Below are 24,080 nucleotides of genomic sequence, written 5' to 3'. Positions count from 1 at the left end.
AACTGCATCTGCTCCAACTAAACAAACAGTCGAGACCAGTGCTAATTTGATGGATCTAACCGGTAAGTCTTCGACCCACTACCTCTCTTCTTCTAACCGGTAAGCCTGATCGGTTCTTCATAGTTTTTGAAATTCCAATTATCTTTCACCAGGATTTTGCTACTGCATCTGCTCCAACTAAACAAAACAGTCGAGACCGGTGCTAATTTGGTGGATCTAACCGGTAAGTCTACCTGTCTTCTTCGTAGCTTTGGCTAAAAAAGTTCGATACTTTGATTTCCTTCGACCTCAATCTGTTTGAAACCCCATCTTCTTTAACTTCATTTTTCTTTGACTTTTCCAATTTACTTAACTTTATTTTTAACACAATTCACTTTGCATCCGCATCTCATTTGTTTCCTTTGTTCCAGCTTTCATTTAGCAGAATCATGGGCAATTGCTGCTCCGAACAATGTGGTTTAGACAATTTCCTTCTTCGTGGCTTGGATTTCATTGTTGGCCATGCTAATTATGTCTGGAAGCTTAAACAAACTCTTCCAACTTTATCTGCTGCTCTTGAAGAACTGAAGGCGCGAAGAAATGACGTGAAACGGAGGGTTGATATTGCGGAGCGAAAACTATTGAAGCCATTGGAGGAAGTTCAGCAATGGCTTTCAACAGCGGGACCTATGATAACGGAGGCAGAAAAGTTGATTGAGGATGGCCGTCAACAAATAAATAACTTGTGTCTCGGCGGCTGTGCTTCCAAGAGTTGCCAGTCTAGCTACAAGTATGGCAAAAAAGTGAACAAAATGCTTCAAGAAATAAGTGATCTTAAGAGGGAAGGAGCTTTTGAGAAAGTAGCAGAGGATCCGCCCCCAGCTCCAGTGGTAGTAAGACCTGAAGAGCAGGCGGTTGCTCTAGAATCCACAATCCAAAAGGTATGGGGTTGCATTGTAGAAACAAATGTGGGGATCATTGGTCTCTATGGCTTGGGGGGCGTTGGCAAGACAACACTCTTGACCAAACTCAACAACAAGTTCAGCACCACACCAAATGATTTTGAAGTTGTTATCTGGGCGGTGGTGTCTAAAGATTACGATGTTGGAAAGATTCAAGATAGGATTGGAGAAAATATTGGTTTTCCACAATCCTGGAAGAATAAAAGTGTTGACCAGAAAGCCATAGATATCTATGGGGTCTTGAGTAACAAGAGATTTGTTGTATTATTGGATGATTTATGGAAGAAGGTGGATTTGAACCTAGTTGGGATACCAGAACCAAGCCAAACAAAGGGTTCCAAACTTATTTTTACTACTCGATCTTTGGACGTATGTGGCTACATGGAAGCTAAAACGAAAATCAAAGTGGATTGCATGGAACCGGGGAAGGCTTGGGAATTGTTCCAAGACAAGGTTGGAGATGAAGCTCTCAACAGCCATCCAGATATTCCAAACCTAGCTAAACAAGTAGCTGAAAGGTGCGGTGGGCTACCTCTTGCACTAATTACAATCGGCCGTGCCATGGCTTGCAAGAAAACGCTTGGGGAATGGAATTATGCAATTGAGATGTTGAAGCGATGTGCATCGCCACAAATGGAAGAGGAGGTATTTAAACTTTTAAAATTCAGTTATGATAATTTGCCTAATGCCACAATGAGAAGTTGTTTCCTATATTGTTGTCTGCATCCTGAAGATTATTGTATTCCCAAAAAGAGATTAGTGGAATATTGGTTTTGTGAAGGGCTATTGATTGAATTTGATAGAATTAGTGAAGCTCAAATGCAAAGTGACCACATTATCAACTCTCTTCTGAATGCTTGTTTATTGGAAAATAGTGGTGAAATACATGGAGAAGAATGTGTAAAGATGCATGATGTAATCCGTGACATGGCTGTATGGATTACACGCAATTCTGAAGCAACAGAGAATAACTTTTTTGTAGAAGCCGGGGCTCAGTTATATGAAGAACCAGATGTTAAGGCATGGGAAAGTGTAAAAAGAATGTCAGTGATGACAAATAAGATTGAAGTTCTCAAAGAAATACCCAAATGCCCTAACCTTCGAACCTTGTTTCTTAGCCAAAATGAGTTGCAAGTGATCAGCGATGGTTTCTTCCAATTTATGCCTCATCTGACTGTTTTGGATTTATCAAGAAACCTTAGATTACGAGTGCTGCCTGAGGGAATTTCACTATTGGTTTATCTAGAATGTCTTGACCTATCATTTACTGGTATATGAGAGTTGCCAATAGGGTTGAAATCGTTGACAAAACTAATAATGTTGGACTTGAGTTATATGCACAATCTCAGAAAAATTCCACAACATTTGATATCTAGTTTTCACAAGTTGCAAATATTCAGAATGTGGTGGTCGGGATACGGAGATTATCCTAATGAAGACAATGTTTTGTATGGTGATAATGAAAAGCTTATAGAGGAGTTGAAAGGTTTGCGACGTTTGAGTATACTAAGGATACAGAAAAGGCATGTTTTGTCTAGAGAGATTCCTGATCCTTAAGCTTTCACACATTAAGCACAGTTCAAATTTTCTACTATGACCAATTGAGAGACATGACCTGACTGATTTTTGTTCCAAATCTAAAGACTCTTTGGATAGCTGGGTGTGCAAAAATGGTAGAAATATTGAGTGAGAGAAAACTTGGTGAAGTTGCAGGTGTGACTGGAATTCCGTACTCTAAATCATTTCTGAAGCTTGAAACACTTGAATTATTTGGTGTACCGAAATTAAGGAGCATATAATGGGATGGTTGTGGGTAGGGTTATAAAGAAGAATCTCTACATTAGCTTTAATTAGTCTCGTTGTTTGAAAAATTAGCAAAAAAGAAAAAAATAGAGTAAAATATAAAAATAATCACTTTTATTTGTCTTAAGTTACATTTTAATTATTTATGTTTGAAATATTACGTTTTAGTCACTCATATTATTATTTTGTTACGAAGTGATCACTTTACCGTTAAGTTCCGTTATCTCCCTAACGGTAATCCTATGTAGTAGTCGAATTAGATTTTAAGTGCCAACTTAAATTTTCAAATGGGATGAAATGTATTTAATTAAAAATCTATTCTCATTCCATTTGAAAAATCTAAGTTAGCATGTAAAATTTAGTTGGATTGTCACATAGGATTACCGTTAAGGAGATAACAGAACTAAACGATAAAGTGATCATTTCGTAACAAAATAATAACATAAGTGATTAAAAGGTAACATTTCAAACATAAATGATTAAAATGTAACTTGAGACAAATAATAGTGACTATTTTTATAGTTTACTCAAAAATATATAGTGATGGTTGAGTTGGAGTTTTAATTTTGTTTCATTTTAGTTTTAATTTCATCTCGAGTTAATATTAGAATTTTTGTAAGTTAATATAAGATTCGAGAATGATGTTTACATCATATAATGATTTCAATTGAATATAATTTGATTGTAATTTCTTTAATAACGAATATAATATTAATTTAGATTCAACGATGGAGTTGAGTTTGAGTTGTTAAATATTAGTGTATTTTATCTTATATTTTAGCGAGTAAGATTTTTTTTTTCTTCTTGAAACTAAAAAACCAGCTGTAATCCAATTTCATAAAGAGAAAAGAAGCTAGAAGAGTAACCGAGACAAGATCCTAAGCTACTGTAGAGCTGAAGCAAATAACAAAAAATTTTCCTGATTTCCAAGCACCAGACTTAGATAATTACAGCAAGCCTGATCCATTCAAACTCCAACTATCTTTCACCAGAATCCTGCTACTGCATCTGCTCCAACTACACAAAAGAGTCGAGACCGGTGCTAATTGGGTAGATCTAACCGGTAAGTCTTATCTGTCTTCTTCGTATCTTTGGCTAAAAAAGTTAGCTACTTTTATTTCCTTCTCTGGGTATACACTCTGTGAATCTGCTTGCTTTATCTCTGCTAAAAAAGTGGCCGAAATGCTTCAAGAAATAAGTGATCATAAGAGTAAAGGAGCTTTTGATAAAGTAGCGGAGGATCCGCCTGCAGCTTCAGTGGTAGTAAGATCATAGAGCAGCCGGTTGGTCTAGAATCCACAATCCAAAAGGTATGGGATTGCATCGGAGATTCAAATGTGGGGACCATTGGCCTCTATGGCTTGGGGGGCGTTGGCAAGACAACACTCTTAACCAAACTCAAGAACATGTTCAGCACCCCACCGAATGATTTTAAAGTTGTTATCTGGGTCGGGGTGTCTGAATATTACGATGTTGGAAAGATTCAAAATAGGATTGGTGAAAATATTGGTTTTCCTCGATCCTGGGAGAATAAAAGTGTTGAACAGAAAGCCAGAGATATCTATGGGATCTTGAGTAACAAGAGATTTGTTGTATTATTGGATGATTTATGGGAGAAGGTGGATTTGAACGAATTTGGGATACCAGAACCAAGTCAAGAAAATGGTTCCAAACTTATTTTTACAACTCGATCTTTGCGTTTATGTGTCAACATGGGAGCTCAAAAGAGATTCACAATGAATCCCCTGGCATGGGAGAAAGCTTGGGAATTGTTCCAAGACAAGGTTGGAGATGAAGCTCTTAACAGCCATCCAGATATTCCAGACCTAGCTAAAGATGTAGTTAAAAGGTGCGGTGGGTTTCCTCTTGCACTAATTACAGTGGGTCGTGCCATGGCTTGCAAGACAACACTTGAGGAATGGAATTATGCAATTGAGATATTGAAGCGAATTGCACCGTCAGCAGCGGACTATGAGGTATTGTCACTTGTAAAATTCAGTTACGATAATTTGCCTAATGCCACAATGAAATATTGCTTCCTATATTGCTGTCTGTATCCTGGAGATTATTGTATTCCCAAAAAGAGATTAGTGGAGTATTGGTTTTGTGAAGGGCTATTGAATGAATATGATAGAGTTAGTGACGCTCAAATGCAAAGTGACCACATTATCAGCTTTCTTTTGAATGCTTGTTTATTGGAAAATGGTGGTGAAATACATGGAGAAGAATGTGTAAAGATGCATGATGTGATCCGTGGCATGGCTTTATGGATTACACGCGAATGCGAAGCAACAGAGAATAATTTTTTTGTAAAAGCAGGGGCTCGGTTATGTAAAGAACCGAATGTTAAGGAATGGGAAAGTGTAAAAAGAATGTCAGTGATGGAAAATAAGATTGAAGTTCTCAAAGGAACACCCAAATGCCCTAACCTTCGAACCTTGTTTCTTAGCCAGAATGAGTTGCAAGTGATCAGCGATGGTTTCTTCCAATTTATGCCTCATCTGACTGTTTTGGATTTGTCAAGAAATCTTCGATTACGAGCGCTACCTAAGGGAATTTCACAATTGGTTTGTCTAGAATGTCTTGATCTATCATTTACTGGTATATCAGAGCTGCCAATAGGGTTGAAATCGTTGACAAAACTGAAAATGTTGGACTTGAGTTACATGCACAATCTCAGAAAAATCCCACAACATTTGATATCTAGTTTTTTGCAGTTGCAAATATTCAGAATGTGGTGGTCGGGATGCGGAGATTATCGTAATGTCGACAATGTTTTGTACGGGAGTAATGAAAAGCTTATGGAGGAGTTGAACGGTTTGCAATGTTTGAATATACTAACGATACATAAAAAAGCACGTTTTGTCTAGTAAGATTCCTAAGCTTTAATTTGTTTCAATGTTAGACCCAAGCATTACAACTTTGTGATTTTAGAGAATCGAAAATGTTTAATGTTTTATGCTGAGTGATTTTGGAGTTTACCCATTTAAGTTGGTGAATACAATGCTTGTAATTAAAATAAATTATTTATATATAACCATTAATTTAAGAAAATATTGTGTAATGATGACAGTATGCATTGATTAATATTTGATTTTAATCGGAAGCGTAGCTAGGGGTTGGCAGGGCCTCGGCTCTTTTAAGAATTTTAAAATTTTAAATTAGTAAAGAAAAATTATACTTTTTCCTAAAATTTTAAAAATTTAATTTAATCTTTTAAAAATTATAAAGATATAAATTATAAAAATTAAAATTTTATTCGATTTTTTAATAAATTATTTTGGATTCGCCCTGATTTTAATTATTATTATTTAAAATTTAGTTTTAGTTTTATACTTAAATAACAATTTGGTTGTAAAGCATACTTGAGATGCTTTTGTATATTGTATATATAAAATGTTATAATATTTTTATATAGTTTTTTGATAAATTATTATATAAAATGTGTATATACATGTGCGAACACATGCATGCAAGAAACCCACCGTCTTCAAGAAAATAATAATTTTCCAAATTAAAATAATAAATAAATAATGGGATGGTGGTAAGTAGGGTTACAAAAAAAATCTCTGCATTAGCTTTAATTAGTCCCATTTTTTGAAAAATTAGCTAAAATATATGGTGATGGATGAGTTGGAATTTTATTTTCCAATTGCTTTTTAATGTTTTGTTTCATTTTAGTCTTAATTCGATCTCAGATTAGTATTAGAGTTTTCGTAAGTTTATATAAGACCCAAAAATAATCGTATATCATATATTTTGCTTATAATCCTTGTGTTTATATGTATAATGATTCAAAATAAATATAATTTGATCGTAGTTACTTTAACAACGAATGTGACACTTTATAATTCAAACACAACAATCAAATTAAGTTTGGAGTGTTATTATACATATACAAAGGAAAATCCAATGATAAATAATCAAAGCGATTTTCCTATAGATCTAATAGCAATAAAGATATAACAATCAAAGTGATTTTGGCCCTTTGTTGGCCGGCACTACACCTTTCAAAAAAATCATTTTTTTAATCAGATAAAGGGGTGTCATATATTAGTGTGCCAACACTTCCCAAATTTTTTTGAAAAAAAATACATGAGTATAGATTATCTAGTGTCTAAAATATCAAAAATAATTTTTTAATAAAAAAATAGTGGTGCTAACCATCTATTTTCCATAATTTAATTTTATTGTTATTCATTTCAAGTTATTGAGGTGAATGTCTTTGAACTAAAGATTATTTTTGTAAATATTAATTTATTTTTAGGTCGAATGGGTAAAATAGTCAAAATAACCTAAAATTTCCAGATTTCCAAGCCTGATTGATTCAAAATCCAACTATCTTTCACCAGGATTCTGCTACTGCATCTGCTCCAACTAAACAAAACAGTCGAGACCAGTCCTAATTTGCTGGATCTAACCGGTAAGTCTACCTGTCTTCTTTACATCTTGCTCCATCTTTGTCTAAAAAGGTTAGCTGCTTTGGTTTCCTTCTCTGGTTATACATCCTGTGAATCTGCTTGCTTTATCTTTACTATCCATAATGAAAGCTCTAATGGTTGAAACTCCGTCTTTTTTAACTTTATTTCATGTGCATCCTCTTCATAACTGTGCCACAATCGCCTTCCACCTCAATCTGCTTAAACCCCATCTTCTTTAACTTCATTTTTCTTTGACTTTTCCAATTTACTTAACTTTATTTTTAACACATTTCACTTTGCATCCACATCTCATTTGTTTCCTTTGTTCCAGCTTTCATTTACCAGAATCATGGGCAATTGTTGCTCCGTACAATGTGGTTTAGACAATTTCCTTCTTCTTGGTTTGGATTTCATTGTTGGCCATGCTAATTATGTCTGGAAGCTTAAACAAACTCTTCCAACTTTATCTGCTGCTCTTGAAGAACTGAAGGCGCGAAGAGTTGACGTGAAACGGAGGGTTGATCTTGCAGAACGAAAACTATTGAAGCCATTGGAGGAAGTTCAGCTATGGCTTTCAACAGCGGGACCTATGATAACATGATAACGGAGGCAGAAAAGTTGATTGAAGATGGCCATGAACAAAAGAATAACTTGTGTCTCGGCGGCTGTGCTTCCAAGAGTTGCCTGTCTAGCTACAAGTATGGTAAAAAAGTGAACAAAATGCTTCAAGAAATAATTGATCTTAAGAGGGAAGGAGCTTTTGAGAAAGTAGCAGAGGATCCGTCCCCAGCTCCGGTGGTAGTAAGAACTGAAGAGCAGGCGGTTGCTCTAGAATCCACAATCCAGAAGGTATGGAGTTGTATTGTAGAAACAAATGTGGGGATCATTGGTCTCTATGGCTTGGGGGGCGTTGGCAAGACAACACTCTTGACCAAACTCAGCAACAAGTTCAGCACCACACCAAATGATTTTGAAGTTATCTGGGCGGTGGTGTCTAAAGATTACGATGTTGGAAAGATTCAAGATAGGATTGGTGACAATATTGGTTTTCCACAATCCTGGAAGAATAAAAGTGTTGAACAGAAAGCCATAGATATCTATGGGATCTTGAGTAACAAGAGATTTGTTGTATTATTGGATGATTTATGGAAGAAGGTGGATTTGAACCAAGTTGGGATACCAGAACCAAGCCAAACAAAGAGTTCCAAACTTATTTTTACTACTCGATCTTTGGATGTATGTCGCTACATGGAAGCTAAAACGAAAATCAAAGTGGAGTGACTGGAACCGGAGAAGGCTTGGGAATTGTTCCAAGACAAGGTTGGAGATGAAGCTCTCAACAGCCATCCAGATATTCCAAACCTAGCTAAACAAGTAGCTGAAAGGTGCGGTGGGTTGCCTCTTGCACTAATTACAATCGGTCGTGCCATGGCTTGCAAGACAACACTTGGGGAATGGAATTATGCAATTGAGATGTTGAAGCGATGTGCATCGCCACAAATGGAAGATGAGGTATTTTCACTTTTAAAATTCAGTTATGATAATTTGCCTAATGCCACAATGAGAAGTTGCTTCCTATATTGTTGTCTGCATCCTGAAGATTGTTGTATTCCCAAAAAGAGATTAGTGGAATATTGGTTTTGTGAAGGGCTATTGATTGAATTTGATAGAATTAGTGAAGCTCAAATGCAAAGTGACCACATTATCAACTTTCTTCTGAATGCTTGTTTATTGGAAAATGGTGGTGAAATACATGGAGAAGAATGTGTAAAGATGCATGATGTGATCCGTGACATGGCTTTATGGATTACACGCAATTCTGAAGCAACAGAGAATAACTTTTTTGTAAAAGCAGGGGCTCAGTTATATGAGGAACCACATGTTAAGGCATGGGAAAGTGTAAAAAGCATGTCATTGATGACAAATAAGATTGAAGTTCTCAAAGAAACACCCAAATGCGCTAACCTTCGAACCTTGTTTCTTAGCCAAAATGAGTTGCAAGTGATCAGCGATGGTTTCTTCCAATTTATGCCTCATCTGACTGTTTTGGATTTATCAAGAAACCTTAGATTACGAGTGCTGCCTGAGGGAATTTCACTATTGGTTTGTCTAGAATGTCTTGACCTATCATTTACTGGTATATCAGAGTTGCCAATAGGGTTGAAATCGTTGACAAAACTAAAAATGTTGGACTTGAGTTATATGCACAATCTCAGAAAAATCCCACAACATTTGATATCTAGTTTTCACAAGTTGCAAATATTCAGAATGTGGTGGTCGGGATACGGAGATCATCCTAATGAAGACAATGTTTTGTATGGTGGCAATGAAAAGCTTATAGTGGAGTTGAAAAGTTTGCAACGTTTGAGTATAATAAGGATACAGAAAAGGCAAGCTTTGTCTAGAAAGATTCCTAAGCCTTAAGCTTTCACACATTGAGCACAGTTCAAATTTTCTACTATGACCAATTGAGAGATATGACCTGACTGATTTTTGTTCCAAATCTAAAGACTCTTTGGATAGCTGGGTGTGCAAAAATGGTAGAAATATTGAGTGAGAGAAAACTTGGTGAAGTTGCAGGTGTGACTGGAATTCCGTACTCTAAATCAGTTCTGAAGCTTGAAACACTTGAATTATTTGGTCTACCGAAATTGAGGAGCATATATTGGGATGCTCTACCCTTCCCATATTTGAAACTTATTCGTATAAATGGCAACCAAGAATTGAAGAAGCTTCCTCTCAACTCAGACAGTGCAAAAGGGAATCTGCTCACCGTTCAGGGAAGAAAAGATCGGTGGGCAAGAGTAGAATGGGAAAATGAAGCCGCTCAAGATGCTTTTCTTCCTTATTTCAAGTCTCTTCCTGTATGAAATGTAGAAAAACGTAAAAATTGCAAAAGTGGTTCATTGTTGTGTGATGTTTGAATTTTGAGAAAATAACTCTACTTATTTAGTTGCAGTTTGCAAATCATTTTAGACTTACATGTATATATTTTCTATTTTTAAATTATATCACTTTTAATGTATTAATATTTAATAATTTTTGTATGTTTTACATCATAATATTATGATTATTAGATATTTAATTTTATGTGATATAAACTACATAATATATAAAAATAAAACAATATTATAATTTAAGTAACTGATGTTGGAGCCAAAAGTTGATCATTTTTTTTTGTTTAAACCAAATTTTCGGGATTTTTACTTTTGACTAAGCTTTCTCAGCTTTTAATTTTAAACGAATATCTTGACACTTGAATAGATTTCACTATCATCGTTGTTTTTATGCCCATTCAAATGGAATCTTAATTAGTCGAATAGAAACTGCACCTAAGGTTATTAAACTATTACTAAGTTTGTGTTTTGGTCTTTGAATTCGAATGAAATATATATATTATTGTTATATTGATATTGTTTTTGTTTTCATATATCTCAATTGATCAAATTCGAAGCAATTGCCCTCTTTTGATAACTGCCCGAAAGAACCGCTTCAAATAATAAAGATTGTTCTATTCAGATTTTGAGACGAATGAGCGCCCTGTCTATATCAAGATCGCAATCAAACATGTCGAAAATTTTCATGGGTTATCTAAACTATATATAGTCTAGAGTCCAGCAATAATTGAAAAAAATTAGGAAAAATATTATCTTGATAAAAATGAGTGACAAAAAAAAGAGAAAAGTTATCATTACGTTTATCATTATGTTATAAGAAAGAAATCCACTTGTTTAGTTCTTTAGTTCTTAAGGAGCACAAAAGAAAGGATAAAAGGGGAGGGGCCGATTGAGAAAAGAAAAGTAGAGAAAATTTACAAGATATGATCTATCTGTATCTAACGTATCAATTCCAAATATTACAAATAAAAAGCGAAAGTCTTTATTTCGATTTGATATATGAGATGAATCCAGTATTTCGATTTCTTGCTTATTTTGTTCATATTCAAAAAGTTACAAAATGATCACTAAATTGTTCAAAAGTTTTCATTTAAATCATTAAACTACTCGAAAATTTTTATTTAAGTCATTGGTTGTTAAGTTGTTTTTTTTCTAAGTCCAGCTAGCAAGCTTCAAGCAATGATTCCACGCTTGATACGATGTATCAACACCCATTGACCAATAGAAGAATATGCCTTAAATCCAAATCAATTTGATCGTCAATGTCGGAGACCGGAAAAGAAAGTTGTTTAAATTTTTTTCGTAGATTCGTGCGTTTAAAACTATTTCATTAAAAAAATATTGAATTGTAGAAGAAAAAGGAAAAAAAAGCTTTTGATTGGTGCAGGCGGTGTGAACCGACAAGGTCATACAACAATGAGTTTAACAATCCAATGACTCAAATGAAAATTTTCAAATAATTTAATGATCATTATGTAACTTTTTGAAGTTGAGTAAATTTACTAGTAGTTTAGTAATTGTGGTTTCAATTCAATCATGTACAGACAAATAAATGATGATTTACACCATGAGCCACTCAACTAATTAAATTAAAAATGAATTTTTACAATTATTCTTGAATATCTTTCGAATTGAACCATTATTATCATATGAACAACATTCAACAATGAAGTCAAGGCAAAGCTAGGAACTTTTTAAGGACCGAATATTAGTTATGGAATTCTCCAAAACTGCAAGCAACTTAAAGGCATGGGATTTGGCATCATCCACACTTGTAGCACTCATCATCTCCCTCACAAACAAGTCCACCCATTCAGCACCAGCACCATCAGCAGGCATATTTTCAGAGGCTGATTGATTCTGAATAGTCACAGCAGCAGCAGGAGCAGCTTCTCCATTATTAGTTAATATACCTGCAATTTCAATGCAGATGCGAGATTCCCTTTACAAAATGAGAACTGTCCAGCTTAAACAGATGGCATATCACACAAAGCTTAAACATAGAATAATTGATGTTGTGGTATCAGCCTTCAATGTAGTCAATGTTGTTGATTCTAACCACAATACAATATTGGAACTTGGAAGCATAAAGCTAGGGACATGGACACAGGATGTCAAAATTAAAATGAAGATTTGTCACTTGATAATGGTTCTGATGAGTTGAAAGAAGAAATGGCAACTAGCGGTAGAAGATTTAGTTTTGCGTTTATTGATTTGCAAAGCATATTCATCAATTAGATGCGTAATGTAAACATTTCCAGCTCATCATAGAAACGCATTTGCAAATCAACCATCAATCAACAATTAAACTATTAAGTAAAAAAATTTTGATCAGAAACTCAGCTGACAATGCTAAACTTAAATGAATATAATTGCAAAAAATAGGGGTATACCCTGCTCAGCAGTTGTGCCCAGTTCCTCAACAGGACAAGTCTTTTCCCCTCTAGCCTCTGCTGCTCCTAAGCAAAGATCCTCCAGCCTCTTGATGGCAGTGTCTATATCATTGCCACATTCTAATAGCGCTTGCTCCTGAAGCAGAAACGAATAATTGCTAATTATAATGGAAGAAATGGATGAATCACTATTTCAATAGCCAATAATAATCCCTCGATCAACAATGCAACAATAAAACCAAAGAGTTTAAAAGCTATGCATGCAACAGAAAGAAGACAGCTATGCATGCAACAGAAAGAAGACAAAAAAGCTAAATCTTATTTACAGTAATGTAACTAAAAAAGAAAACCCTACACAAAGATTTGATTAATGATAATCATATAAGTAAGCAACTATATGCTCCAACTTAATCTAGAACTTGCAAAAATAGGACAGGAATACAAGCCAACATCAGAGATTTTCAATTAGCCAGCCCCTTTCATGGCCTAAATCCACACAATTACAATTGTTAGAATATCAAATGAAGACTAAACATTTAGTTTTCTTTTCACTCTAACAAGCAATACTTAACGTTGCATTATATCATGTTATAATCACATTCGTTTTACACAAGAAGTACATATGGATCAAAGCATTTTTGCACAAGAACATTAGAACCAAACCCAAATTTCACCACATGACAATACAACTTCTTCCCATGAAAACCCAACATTTCTGTCAAAACCCTTGAAGAGGAAAGGAAAGGTGTAATTATCAAGCTTAACACTCAGTTTTAACTTTTAACACTTTGAAATCCCATATTTTGGACAATCTATCCTACAGTAACCTTGGGTCATTGTGTTCCCAAGGAAGACAGTTTTCGGTTTGGGAATTTGATCGAACAGTTTGAGTACATGGCCCATGTCACCAAGTTCATACATACAAGAGGAAATAACTGTGTAAAAGCAAAATGGGTGGTCTTGTTAGGGCTCGGCAGTGGATTTGCCTGAGTTGGTCCATGGATTTGCTGTGCATGAGACTACTAAACATTAAAGTTCAGTAAATAAAAATATGAAGCTCAGAAGCGCCGTTGATATCGTCTTGAAATCAGACGAATGCGAAGAACCCAACTCCGCTAGAGAGCAGCTATCTTCACAGCTTCTTTGAAGATTGCACCAGCCGGGAATCGAACCCGGGTCTGTACCGTGGCAGGGTACTATTCTACCACTAGACCACTGGTGCTTGTTGACAATACCGAGAAATATAAAACATAGGTTGCGTTTATTAAAATAAAATTCAATATTACACGGACGTTGTTTATTATTTGTTGATCGAGATAATTAGGTAAATGAAGTAACATCTTTGAGTGTTGAAGGGAATTTCATAATGTGATGGAAGAAAGCAAAATATGGGAAAAAGAGTTTGTAACCAAAAAATAAAAGGTAAAAAACAAAAAAGAGAAAGCATGTAACTAATTAATGTAATTAATTGAGTGAATAATTAGATTTGTTAATGGATTTAACAATAAGTTTAAACGATTCATGCGATTGAGGTTGGCCATCAATTTGAGCATGGTTCTACTACTTCGCAAGCTACTGAAGAATGAAATCGTGGAAGGTGCTTCGAAGGTTATTCACTTAATAAGAGTTAGCTAAGGGTTATTTTTGTAGTTAATTTACCATTATAGAAGGGCTAATGATCTGAGACTGTTCCTCGATCACTATAACCGACTCATTGATTGGAGGAGAAAATTCATTTTTCAAAATTAGGTCAAAGCCAAAGTCAAAATCACGCCTGAAGCTAGAGTTTCTAGTCATATTTCTTTATTCAAATTTAATTTCAGTTTGCTTATTTTTTTCATTTTTCTATTATTTATTACATTCAGATTTAATCCCTTTTGTGTTTCATATAATTGGCATAAATTGTGGGTACGAAATTTGCCTATGACATATTATTGTTACAATGAATTATAGATTGAAATGGATCAGTCCTTATAGGATCAACTCTACTTCCTATGATCCAATTTTTTGCTCTATTTAAGTGTGAAATTTATTTTCGGTGGATTCGGCATCATCAAAATTGCTTTTCTTTCTCTCTTCTCAAAAAATAAAGAAAAAAAAAGCAGCACTAATTGTTCCGTCTAAGGTTATGAGTAAAATCTTAAGAACTATGATCGATTAAGTAACTGAAGAGGGGTGCTTGAGTTTTCAAGCCATTCACGTCAAACTCTAGTGCACTAAATCCTTTACCTTCACCTACAATAAGAACTCATTCAACATCAAATTTAAGTTCTTCAAACACCTTAGCTTCCTCAACATCAATACCTGCTATTAATTCACTCGACTCAAAATTCAAACTCAATAGCAACACCTATCTTTCCTTCATCTATATCTCACTAATAGTTGGAAGGGGAGGCAAATTGACATTGATAATGCCTTTTAAAATCGTGATTTAAGGGAACAGGTGTATACGATGCAAGTTCTTAGGTTTGAGAAGACATGGCAGTGGTGGACAATTGGTTGTCGGTTACATAAAGGCTTTATATGGTCTAAATCAAGCCTCAAAACCGTGGTTTGAAAAACTCAAATTGTACCTTGTTAGTTTGGGATTTTTACAGTGTAAAGCTGATGTACCTTTATTTATTCCAAGGAAAGAATAAAGAAGAGCATACTTCCTGGTATATGCAGATGACATTGTCATCACAGGGGATGATCATGCTGAAATTGGAATCATTGGCCTTTCAACTTAATGTACGGTTCTGTTTAAAGGACCTTGGAGAAATAAGTTCCTTATCTTGAAGCATAGACACAAAGTTTTAGTGGGAAGATGTTGCACAAAAAGAAATACATTATTGAGCTGCTTTAAGATGCAGGAATGGAGAATTGCAAGTCAATGCCTACTCCTATGGTTAGTTCACCAGGGCTGTTAACCATTGATGGCAGCTTATTGGAAGACCCTAGCATAGTTGGGAGCTACTCGACCAGAAATCACATACAGTGTGAATAAGGTTAGTCAATACATGAACCAATATTGTACATCACATTGTGTAGCAGCGAAGAGGATCTTGAGATATTGTAAGGGTACTATATATCAAGGGTTATTGTTCAAGCATTCTCAATCTACGAGCAAGTGGCATATTAGATGCTGATTAGGGATAATAGGTCCACTTCAGGATAAATAATCTTTCTTGGAGGTAATCCTATTTCATGGTGCTTAAGGAAACAACCTATAGTTGCTTCATCTACAGCTAAGGTATGATATAAGAGTGTAGCTAATACTATTTTGGAGTTGGTTTGGATTAAGCCACTCTTAGCAGAACTTGGAGTTGATCTTGAAACAGTTCCTGTACTATTGTGTGACAATACAAGTGTGGTTGCTATGTCTAGTAATCCTGTGTTATATGCCAGATCAAAGCAAGTGGAGCTTCAGTTACATTTTGTTTGAGATCATGTGGCAGATCGGAAGTTCGAGGTTAATAGTATGCCAACAAGTGAGCGGATTGCTGACATATTGACAGAACCATTGACTGAAGGTGTCTTTTCTTATTTACGAAAGAAACTTGGATTGATGACACACATACTACTAAAGATTGATATTTTTCAAGAATCAGCACGTGTTATATATGCTGAAGAGTCTTATCCATGTTACAATTAAGTTGCCAGTAACTGAAGTAATTAGTTAGTAAAGTAATTTCGTATGACACCCTACACCCAACCTAGTCACCGATTCTGAATGCATGATATCACATTAAGTTGCCGAACAACTCAAAACAAAATTTCACTTCCAATACTAAGCAACTTGGCATTCAAACAAAATAAATCCCTTACAAATGCAATAATACAAATAAAACATGTTTAATGAATGCCAAATGATATTATTCGATACATTTAGAGATTAAAAGTAATCAAACTTGGAGTTAAGAATCGAACCTAAACTCAATGCCAAAATCCATCAGTGTCTCTCGAGACATATGCAAGGTTATTTACATAAACTAACACTTATACAAATGCATATCAATCTAATAAAAAAGCATTAAAATTTATCAATTAAGACATTATAGGTCCATACCACGAAAACATACCAAAAGAATCAAAGTATCCATTAGGTCACAAAACTCAACCTATCAAAACTATCAAATGTGCACCGAGTCTTGAGACTCAACCTAGGTACATGCCAATAATTAAATACATACATATAAAAGGGTATAAACTAAATCCAGTTGAGCTAAGCCACTGACTTTGGATGCTTTACGACTTTGATCTACTAAATCCTGTTAAAACTTTAAACTGTAAATCAAGCAAGAAACATAAAAGCTAAAGGGTAACACTACCTTACATATCTTCTACGGAACACCATAAAAAGTTGATATTAGAATTGTTTTTTGGGTACACACTATAAATTGAACTTGCTTACAAGCCTCGTCATACAGAAATGGGAAGTCCATAAGAAATTAGTAGCAATAGGAGACCAAATCAATATATATTACTGCTACGCACTAATAACAACTTACACACAATCGAGTGGCTTCCTGAAATTAAAGTTGAAGGCTGGTTATAGCTACTCAATCAAATGTTGTCTTTGTTCCATTCCCATCCACTGGCAAGAGGACCCCGATAGAGGATGAATATTGTTGAAACTGCAGTCAAATTAACATTTTCAGTTCATGAGGTTAGATTCAAGCCTTATATCAACTAAAACAAATGAAATTTCAAATATACAATGAACTCAGCATAAGACAACACAGACGAACACAGCTCAACAACAGCAGCAGAAGTAGTAATAACAACAACAAGGCATTATAATTCTTGACGGCCAGATATTGCAATCTTACATCCTCCATAGCTTGAAAGAATATTTACTAATAGTTCTTTATTTTTTCTGATAATTATCAAATAATAATTCTATTCTAACTAAATTGAGCTCTTCTAATAGTCCCAGTTCAACAAGATTTTTACCGGTTGAATGAACCAAAGAACAAATATTCAGTTTTTTTGAAGAGCACACATGTAAAGACAGATTCAAGGTTAACATAAGCGATACAGTACCTGTTTTACAATCTCTTCACACTTACTAATCAATTGCTGAACTTTAGCAGCTCCAGATTCTCTTACCATACTGGTCTTTAATGTGATGGAGTCCACCTAATAAGTTTAAGAAATACAAATGGGGAGTTGTTGAGCAACTTCTGGTTGAAAGTAGAGACAATTTGGTACCATGGAATAAAAAGACATGTCGATTACCTCTGCTACCACATCTTCAACCTTCTTCTGCCTTGCTTCCAGCTCACACCGCTTAGACAACACCTCCGACTTCACACTGTTCAAATGTTTGGTAGATTCCTCAAACTTGAGATCTCTTTCTTTTTGTAACTGCCTTTTGTGTTCTTCCAATTGTCCAACTGGTAAAATAATAAAGATAAAAGATTTAAGCACCTACATAGTGGTTTAAATTTTAAAACAGACAATAATACAACATAGCTGGAATGAGAACCTGCCTTTTCCTTGCCGTTCAATCAGTTTAGCTTCAAGTGACTTGTCTAACACAACATCATCACTTAGCTTAGCTTTCAAACCCTTGCATTCTTTTTCAACTGATTTTGCAGAGTTCACCTATTAAAATGAACAATGCTATAAACAAGGTATTTAGCTTATTAAGTGGTTCTCAAGCAAAGTAAAAAGGCTAGCATTCAAAAATCAAAACTTTTCCTTTTAGGAAATAAGTTATTCACTAATTTAAGGTAAAGGAGCAATAAGAGTTGCAACTTTATTAAAAGCTAAAACTGATTTTTTTTTTCTTTTTCTGAGAAGGGGGTGGGAGAGGATTTTGTTCCAAAAGACAAGCCATAGAAAACTTAATAGTGGAGGCCAAAGACATTGCTACTCAGTTTTAGAGAAAAGGCACAAAAAGGGAACTGGCCCACTGTCTGTGTACCTGTTCATGTATAGCTTGCATCAAGGCAAAGTGCTTCGACATTTTCTTTAGAGCCTGTAGCAACACCCAATATCAATAATAAGTTATCCGTCACTTTCTACCATATGAAGTTTATAATGCGTTTATGTCAACTAGATGCCCATGCACTTTAATGCTTTTCCAGAAACCTTTCTGAATATCTTTCTAGTTGGCTCTTCTGATGTATAATTAACTAGTAATGTTTCATTTCTTTCTGCTATTTGAGATATTTTGCCACCTTTGTTTGATAAAAATGTAGTCTTTCTTCCCATCGCGTTAACCAATTATTGTTGAAATGTGAAGGAAAAAGTGCTTACTTTGATTGCTAATAGATACACAAAAGTTCAGATTTAACAGTATGAAAGAATATAGAAGCAAGCTTCCTAAGGGAAAATAGCCCGATGATAGATCAATCTGGTCATAACTCAAATGCATGCATGTGAACATGCTTTCATCCCTGCTCATATTATTTGTCTAAAGCTCCCAACAGAATCCAATCTTATGATTCTGGATTTGTCCAACAGAACAGGATACAAAAGAGAGAGTGAAGCAAGAAGTTCACTGATAACATATGATTGAACACAATGAGGGCGGAGATACAAACAGAAAGACAACAGGATCTTGCACAAAAGGCGAGGTGTGCAATTTTTAACTCTTACATGAAACAGATAAATGTGCATTCTTCTAATAATAAGAATAATAAATTATGAACATTCTCGTGATGCATTCTGTCATATGTAGGAATGCATTTAATTAAATGAAATCATGCAAGCTAAACTCTCATCCACTCAGTTTTCAGATGAATGATGATAAGTCTGACAATGACACCTGATACCATGGTTTATGACAATGGGCATACCTTGCTGTAGACCTCAACAGTGGCAGTTTTCTCCTGAAAAGACTGCATAGCCGACCTCTCAGCATACTTTGCCTCATCTCGAGATAATTTCTTCTCCTCTAAAGCTCTCTTTTTGGCAACATAAAAGTAAAGAAAGAAACACGGAGAATAATGTTTTAGTGCAAAAGTGCAGTCATACCATCCACAAAGCAGTGAATAACAAGCTAACTAACCTACATTAAATACTCCAATCAACATGACAATTTACCAAAGAAAAGTGATTAGCACTATATTTACTTTTCATATAAATGCTAAAGGAAAACAACTTTAAATACTGCATGATGATTATGGCGCTTGCCACATGCCTGTAAGATCTAAAAACAAAGTTGAATCAAAACTGAAACTTTAGATACTAGAAAAATGTACAAGTATAGACACCTCTACTTGAAAGGATGTGATAAGAATTGAAAGGTGCCAAATCGGATATGCAACTACTCCATGGTTCTAACAAAGATGAAAATAATGATTAAATAAATAGTGTGAGGGATGAAAGTAACTAGCAATAACAGGGCATGAGAAAAAGCCGCCTACAACCAGAAAAGGAAAAGAAAATCACATAAAGTTTTAGATGTGCATGTAAGGTTAGATGACAACAATACTATAGTAATATAAAGGTGGTTTCAAGCTTGATAGCAAACACATAAATCAGGGTACATATGCTAGCAGGATAATTAGGTCCTCAGTGGAACATGATTCTATTTTATGTTATCTATCAAAGTTAGATGCCCTAGTCATGCATGCCAGATACAATTTTTGGTCAAAAAAATTAGGACGGCTATGTATAATGTGTCTCGGTGTAGGCTAGAATTTCCCAAATCCTGTGACTAAAAGTGTAATTGCACAATACCACTGGTAGAAAAATAAATAACCATATATAAAAACACAAACCACAAAAAAATAAACTCATACGAGAATCCCATTTGGAGTAGCATCATTAGCATATATACTTGGTTTATGAGAATCAATCACAGCAATGCTTTACTTAACTGAGCCATAATCACCTAAGTTAAACTTAATAAGAAGGAATATGCACCTGTAGTTTATCTGGTGACTGAACTATTTTTGATCGCAGATTTGCATTTTCTTGGACACTTTGAACCAGGTCAAACTCAGCCTTAGAAATCTGTAAAGAAGACGCTTGTCATAAAAAGCAATAATAAATAGCACTAACGCTTAAAGAGGGGATAATGCACGTATAAAGCCAAAATCACATTGAACCTAAAAATTTGAAACAGTTACTGAAAAAGGGAATCTACATTAGGATCAAATCGTGGTCTAATTATTAAAAGAAGGAAGATCCTCCACACAAGTGACGAATATGATGTATCTCACCATTTTAATAGGAACCCACTACAATGAAAAAATCCTTCAGGTTCAAAGACTTGGTTTACTCAGGTGAAAATACATTGACAACACAAAGCACAAAATCTTTAGTTAACCATAATTCAGAGACACAGATGACAGATCTAAATCTAAGCACATAATATGGTCAAAAACTTTTGAGTATAAGTATTTTCTTAAATGTCAACTTGAAAAACATATATAGGTTAACTCTCCTCTCAAAGTTGAACACTTGTCACCATGTCTACGTCAGTGAAATAAAGCTTTTGTAAGGAGTGCTAACATTCTAACCTTCTCATCCATTTGCCCAGTCTTCTCCTTCAAATTCCGAAAAGAAGTTCTCAGTGACATCTGGTTACTGTTGAGGCCAGCAATCATCTCACGCAATTCTTTAACTTTTGATTCTATCTCTTGAACTAGTGGAAACTCCCTTTCTCTTGCTTCACTGTAACCTGCAATCTCCTCATTCAACTGCATGGCAGAGATATGGTGAAAACTGATCTTTATGCTAAAGTGTCGCATGTCATTCTGCAAATACCTGAGAAATCTTAGCCTCCCACTCCTTCCGTTGATCATCTAGAAGGGCCAGTTCCTCTACAATTGGTCTTAGAAGATTCATTTTTGTTTCTCTGAGATGGAAATCAACAAACAGAATACCTTAATGCATGCAAGGCTGGAAAAGATTGGAAAACTGATTAAAGGAAATTTACCGTGGAAATTTACCGTGAACCAGAATTTCTAATAAAAGGCCATCAGAAAAGAAGACTAATCTGAGAAAATTGGGATTAAATATATCTGTATATTGCGTGGTTTAAAAACCATGCAAGGTAAATTACTACTTCGAACATCATGCCTAACATCATCATTTCTCTTATAGCAGAATGATATATCAATCATCCCAGAAAACCACAACGTGACACATCATATAGGCTTTCCTATGCCAATTACAAGGATTCAGAAGTTAATAAAACATTTCAAATTATTGAAAATTATAAAACCATTTATGTTCTATGCTGACATAGCAAATTTAAATAAACATTTCACATCCAAACTACTTGAACCTACAACTGAACTGATTAAAGAGGGCTATATAACAATTTCTTGTTTCTAAACCCAACCACTAAATGAGGCAACTAAAACTGAAGCAAATCAAAACCAAAACTTTTCAAGCCAGGCAATGCGTACTTATAAAGACAAAAATTGAGGATTCCGCTGAGGAAATGCTCGGTCCGACGCGGATCAGGTTTGATCAAATCCCTAAGGTTAAATTGCATCGGACAATTAAGAGAAGCCATCACCTCTCGTAACCTGCAATACAAATTCATAACCTGGAATGACCCGATTAGAAGATCCGGGTTCTCAATTTGCTCCAATGCTGAAAACTCAACTTGCCCTTGGTCTTCCCTGCAAAAAGTAAATAATATTATAAAAAAATATCAAAAGAAAAAGAAGAAAGGAAATTGGTTTTATGGGGGGAAGGAGCGGACTCGTTGAGAGCGTCGAGGTAGATAAGGAGGCGCGTGTAAAGATTAGAGACGAAGTCGGGTTTGATATTCTTGAAATCGTTGTCAGTGACGGCTGCGATCTGTGACTCCGCCAGAATTGAAATTATGTCACTACGTGAGAGTATAGGGTAATCGAAAGACGACATTTCCTGGGTTCGAATTCGAGTGGTTGGTTGCCGAGAAAGTGAAGGGTAGAGGACAAAATAAAAACTGGAAAAAATAAATAAAACAAGGTGAACTAAACGGTGAGTAAGAACGATCTCTTGCTCCCACACACTGCCGCTGACATCCTTTGCTAAATCAAACAAAAAACAGTATCTCGTTGTCGCTATCAGTCTCCATCCCTCACTCCCTTGCTATTTTAATTTAGAAACCGAAAATTCGAATTTTGGACTGAAATTTTCTGTTTGGTTGATGAGAAACTGATGGGATTCAAATTCGGACTTAGGCTTGGCTTAGACTGTGGACTGGTTGGAGAAGAAAGGAAATGGAATTAAACCGTGTTGTTTTTGTTTTTCATTTTTGGTATTTTTTTTGAAAATGTGTGGGTTGGCGCGTTGCTGCTCAAAATTTTTTATATATGGTTAAACTATCAAATTAGTCACTTTTATTTGCTTAAAGTTATATTTTAGCCACTTATATTTAAAATGTTACGTTTTAATCACTGAGTCTTACTGCTAATGGTGTAACAGTAAAATAATGCAACGCATTAAATCATTATTTTAAACAAAAATTTTAAGTTAAATTCTACAATTAATCCCTATATTTTTTATTTTAAGCTTTTTTATGTTCTTTTAATTTTTTCTTTATTTTCTATTTTCTTCTATTTCTTCCTCTATTCTCCACCACTAATTTTTCTATATTTTCCATTTCATAACAAACATAGAAAAACCATGGTAAAAGTATTAGTTCATTTTTTATTAAATAAAATATTGCACATTAATCATATTTTTTAACTAAACCATTATTATCCTTACTTATGCATATGGATTTGTTCGAGGTACAATCACTTGTTCGAATTTATATTTGAAATATATTTATTAAAGAACTTTTCTTTTGATAATTCGGAATTTATACTGTCATATATCTAAATACGCATTAGACACGAACTCGTAATATTTCTAAAATGGGAAGCCAAAAGCAAGAAGAAATTATAGGAACAATTAAATGTAATCATAAAACTTCAATTAGATTCTTTTGGTTAAACAACATTAACATGAGGCTTCCTCAATTTATCTCATAAATGAACCAATTATTGTTTCATTAAAGGGGAAAAAAATTATTTTATCAACAACCCAAATCTAGTATAACTATTAGATACAATTATATATTTTAAAATTCTTTAACATACCTAAAATATCATATATTATATAAATATAATCGAACCTAAATATAAAACATAAATATTTTAACAAAAACGAAGAGTATTGACCCTCTTACTCGTTGCATTAAGAAAATAAGAACAATCTCCTTGATCCAAGTTTCCAATATGCGTAAAATCAATTGCTTGAAGTTAAGGTGTTAAGTTCCTATTAATTTGCCAGCTAAACAAAGTAAATTAAGGACCCATTCTCTTCTTCTTCTTTTTTTAAGTGTATATCTTCCAATAAATGGTCCATAGATAGTTGGACAAAATATTGCTAATTATCTGAACAAAGGTTTGGTACGGTTATCATCATTTGATGACAAAATTAGCATACAATCAGGATACGATTATAATCAGGAAAAAAGAAAAAAAAATGCAGTTCAAGGTTGCTTGAAAAATAATCAGCATAAATTACACTCAAGATCACCAAACTATTAGTAAATTTATGTTTTAATTTCCTAACTTCAAAAAATTATAAATAACTATTAATCTATTTAAACTATTTTAAAGGTTTTCTTTAAGTCACTGGAATGTTAATTTTTTTCTAAAAAATATCTGGTTAGAAAATTTCATGTGATAATTCAGC

General features: G+C 34.5%; 3 protein-coding genes, 1 long non-coding RNA gene, 2 other non-coding genes and 1 pseudogene across 7 annotated transcripts; 3 read left to right on the top strand and 4 right to left on the bottom strand.

The window, feature by feature from the left end:
• The first annotated feature begins 3 nt into the window (after positions 1-3).
• On the top strand, positions 4-5,798 carry LOC108484697 (disease resistance protein SUMM2-like). Its single transcript, XM_017788579.2, has 3 exons — positions 4-62; positions 153-223; positions 411-5,798. Exon 3 carries the CDS (start codon positions 429-431, stop codon positions 2,217-2,219), a length of 1,791 nt encoding a protein of 596 aa, XP_017644068.1. The 5' UTR covers positions 4-62; positions 153-223; positions 411-428; the 3' UTR covers positions 2,220-5,798.
• LOC108484984 (disease resistance protein SUMM2-like) lies at positions 3,529-5,798 on the top strand. The gene has a single exon (XM_017788856.2). The coding sequence runs from the start codon at positions 4,151-4,153 to the stop codon at positions 5,612-5,614; it is 1,464 nt and encodes a 487-aa protein (XP_017644345.2). The 5' UTR covers positions 3,529-4,150; the 3' UTR covers positions 5,615-5,798.
• Positions 5,799-6,967: 1,169 nt separating this feature from the next.
• Positions 6,968-10,204, top strand: LOC108485907 (disease resistance protein SUMM2-like; annotated as a pseudogene).
• A 1,417-nt stretch (positions 10,205-11,621) lies between these two features.
• On the bottom strand, positions 11,622-13,695 carry LOC108485908 (uncharacterized). Of its 2 annotated transcripts, none has more exons than XR_001871377.2 (3): positions 13,283-13,695; positions 12,456-12,591; positions 11,622-11,975 (listed from the first exon to the last, which is right to left on the bottom strand). It is a non-coding gene; the product is annotated as an uncharacterized LOC108485908 (long non-coding RNA). The 2 variants fall into 2 exon arrangements; XR_008283976.1 differs by having other exon boundaries at positions 13,379-13,695.
• LOC128294600 (small nucleolar RNA snoR114) lies at positions 13,510-13,596 on the bottom strand. The gene has a single exon (XR_008284908.1). It is a non-coding gene; the product is annotated as a small nucleolar RNA snoR114 (small nucleolar RNA).
• On the bottom strand, positions 13,607-13,677 carry TRNAG-GCC (transfer RNA glycine (anticodon GCC)). Its single transcript has one exon. It is a non-coding gene; the product is annotated as a tRNA-Gly (tRNA).
• Positions 13,696-16,775: 3,080 nt separating the features above from the next.
• Positions 16,776-22,707, bottom strand: LOC108484267 (kinetochore protein NUF2 homolog). Its single transcript, XM_017787992.2, has 11 exons — positions 22,111-22,707; positions 21,809-22,027; positions 21,162-21,252; positions 20,915-21,094; positions 20,316-20,405; positions 19,244-19,351; positions 18,367-18,420; positions 17,930-18,044; positions 17,676-17,833; positions 17,481-17,576; positions 16,776-17,071 (listed from the first exon to the last, which is right to left on the bottom strand). The coding sequence occupies exons 1-11, from the start codon at positions 22,272-22,274 to the stop codon at positions 16,997-16,999; spliced, it is 1,350 nt and encodes a 449-aa protein (XP_017643481.1). The 5' UTR covers positions 22,275-22,707; the 3' UTR covers positions 16,776-16,996.
• Positions 22,708-24,080: the final 1,373 nt, after the last annotated feature.

This window comes from Gossypium arboreum, chromosome 6 (assembly GCF_025698485.1).
Source record: "Gossypium arboreum isolate Shixiya-1 chromosome 6, ASM2569848v2, whole genome shotgun sequence".
Lineage (NCBI taxonomy): Eukaryota > Viridiplantae > Streptophyta > Magnoliopsida > Malvales > Malvaceae > Gossypium > Gossypium arboreum.
The sequence above is the reverse complement of the archived record's forward strand: the minus strand, read 5'-3'. Positions and strand labels throughout refer to the sequence as shown.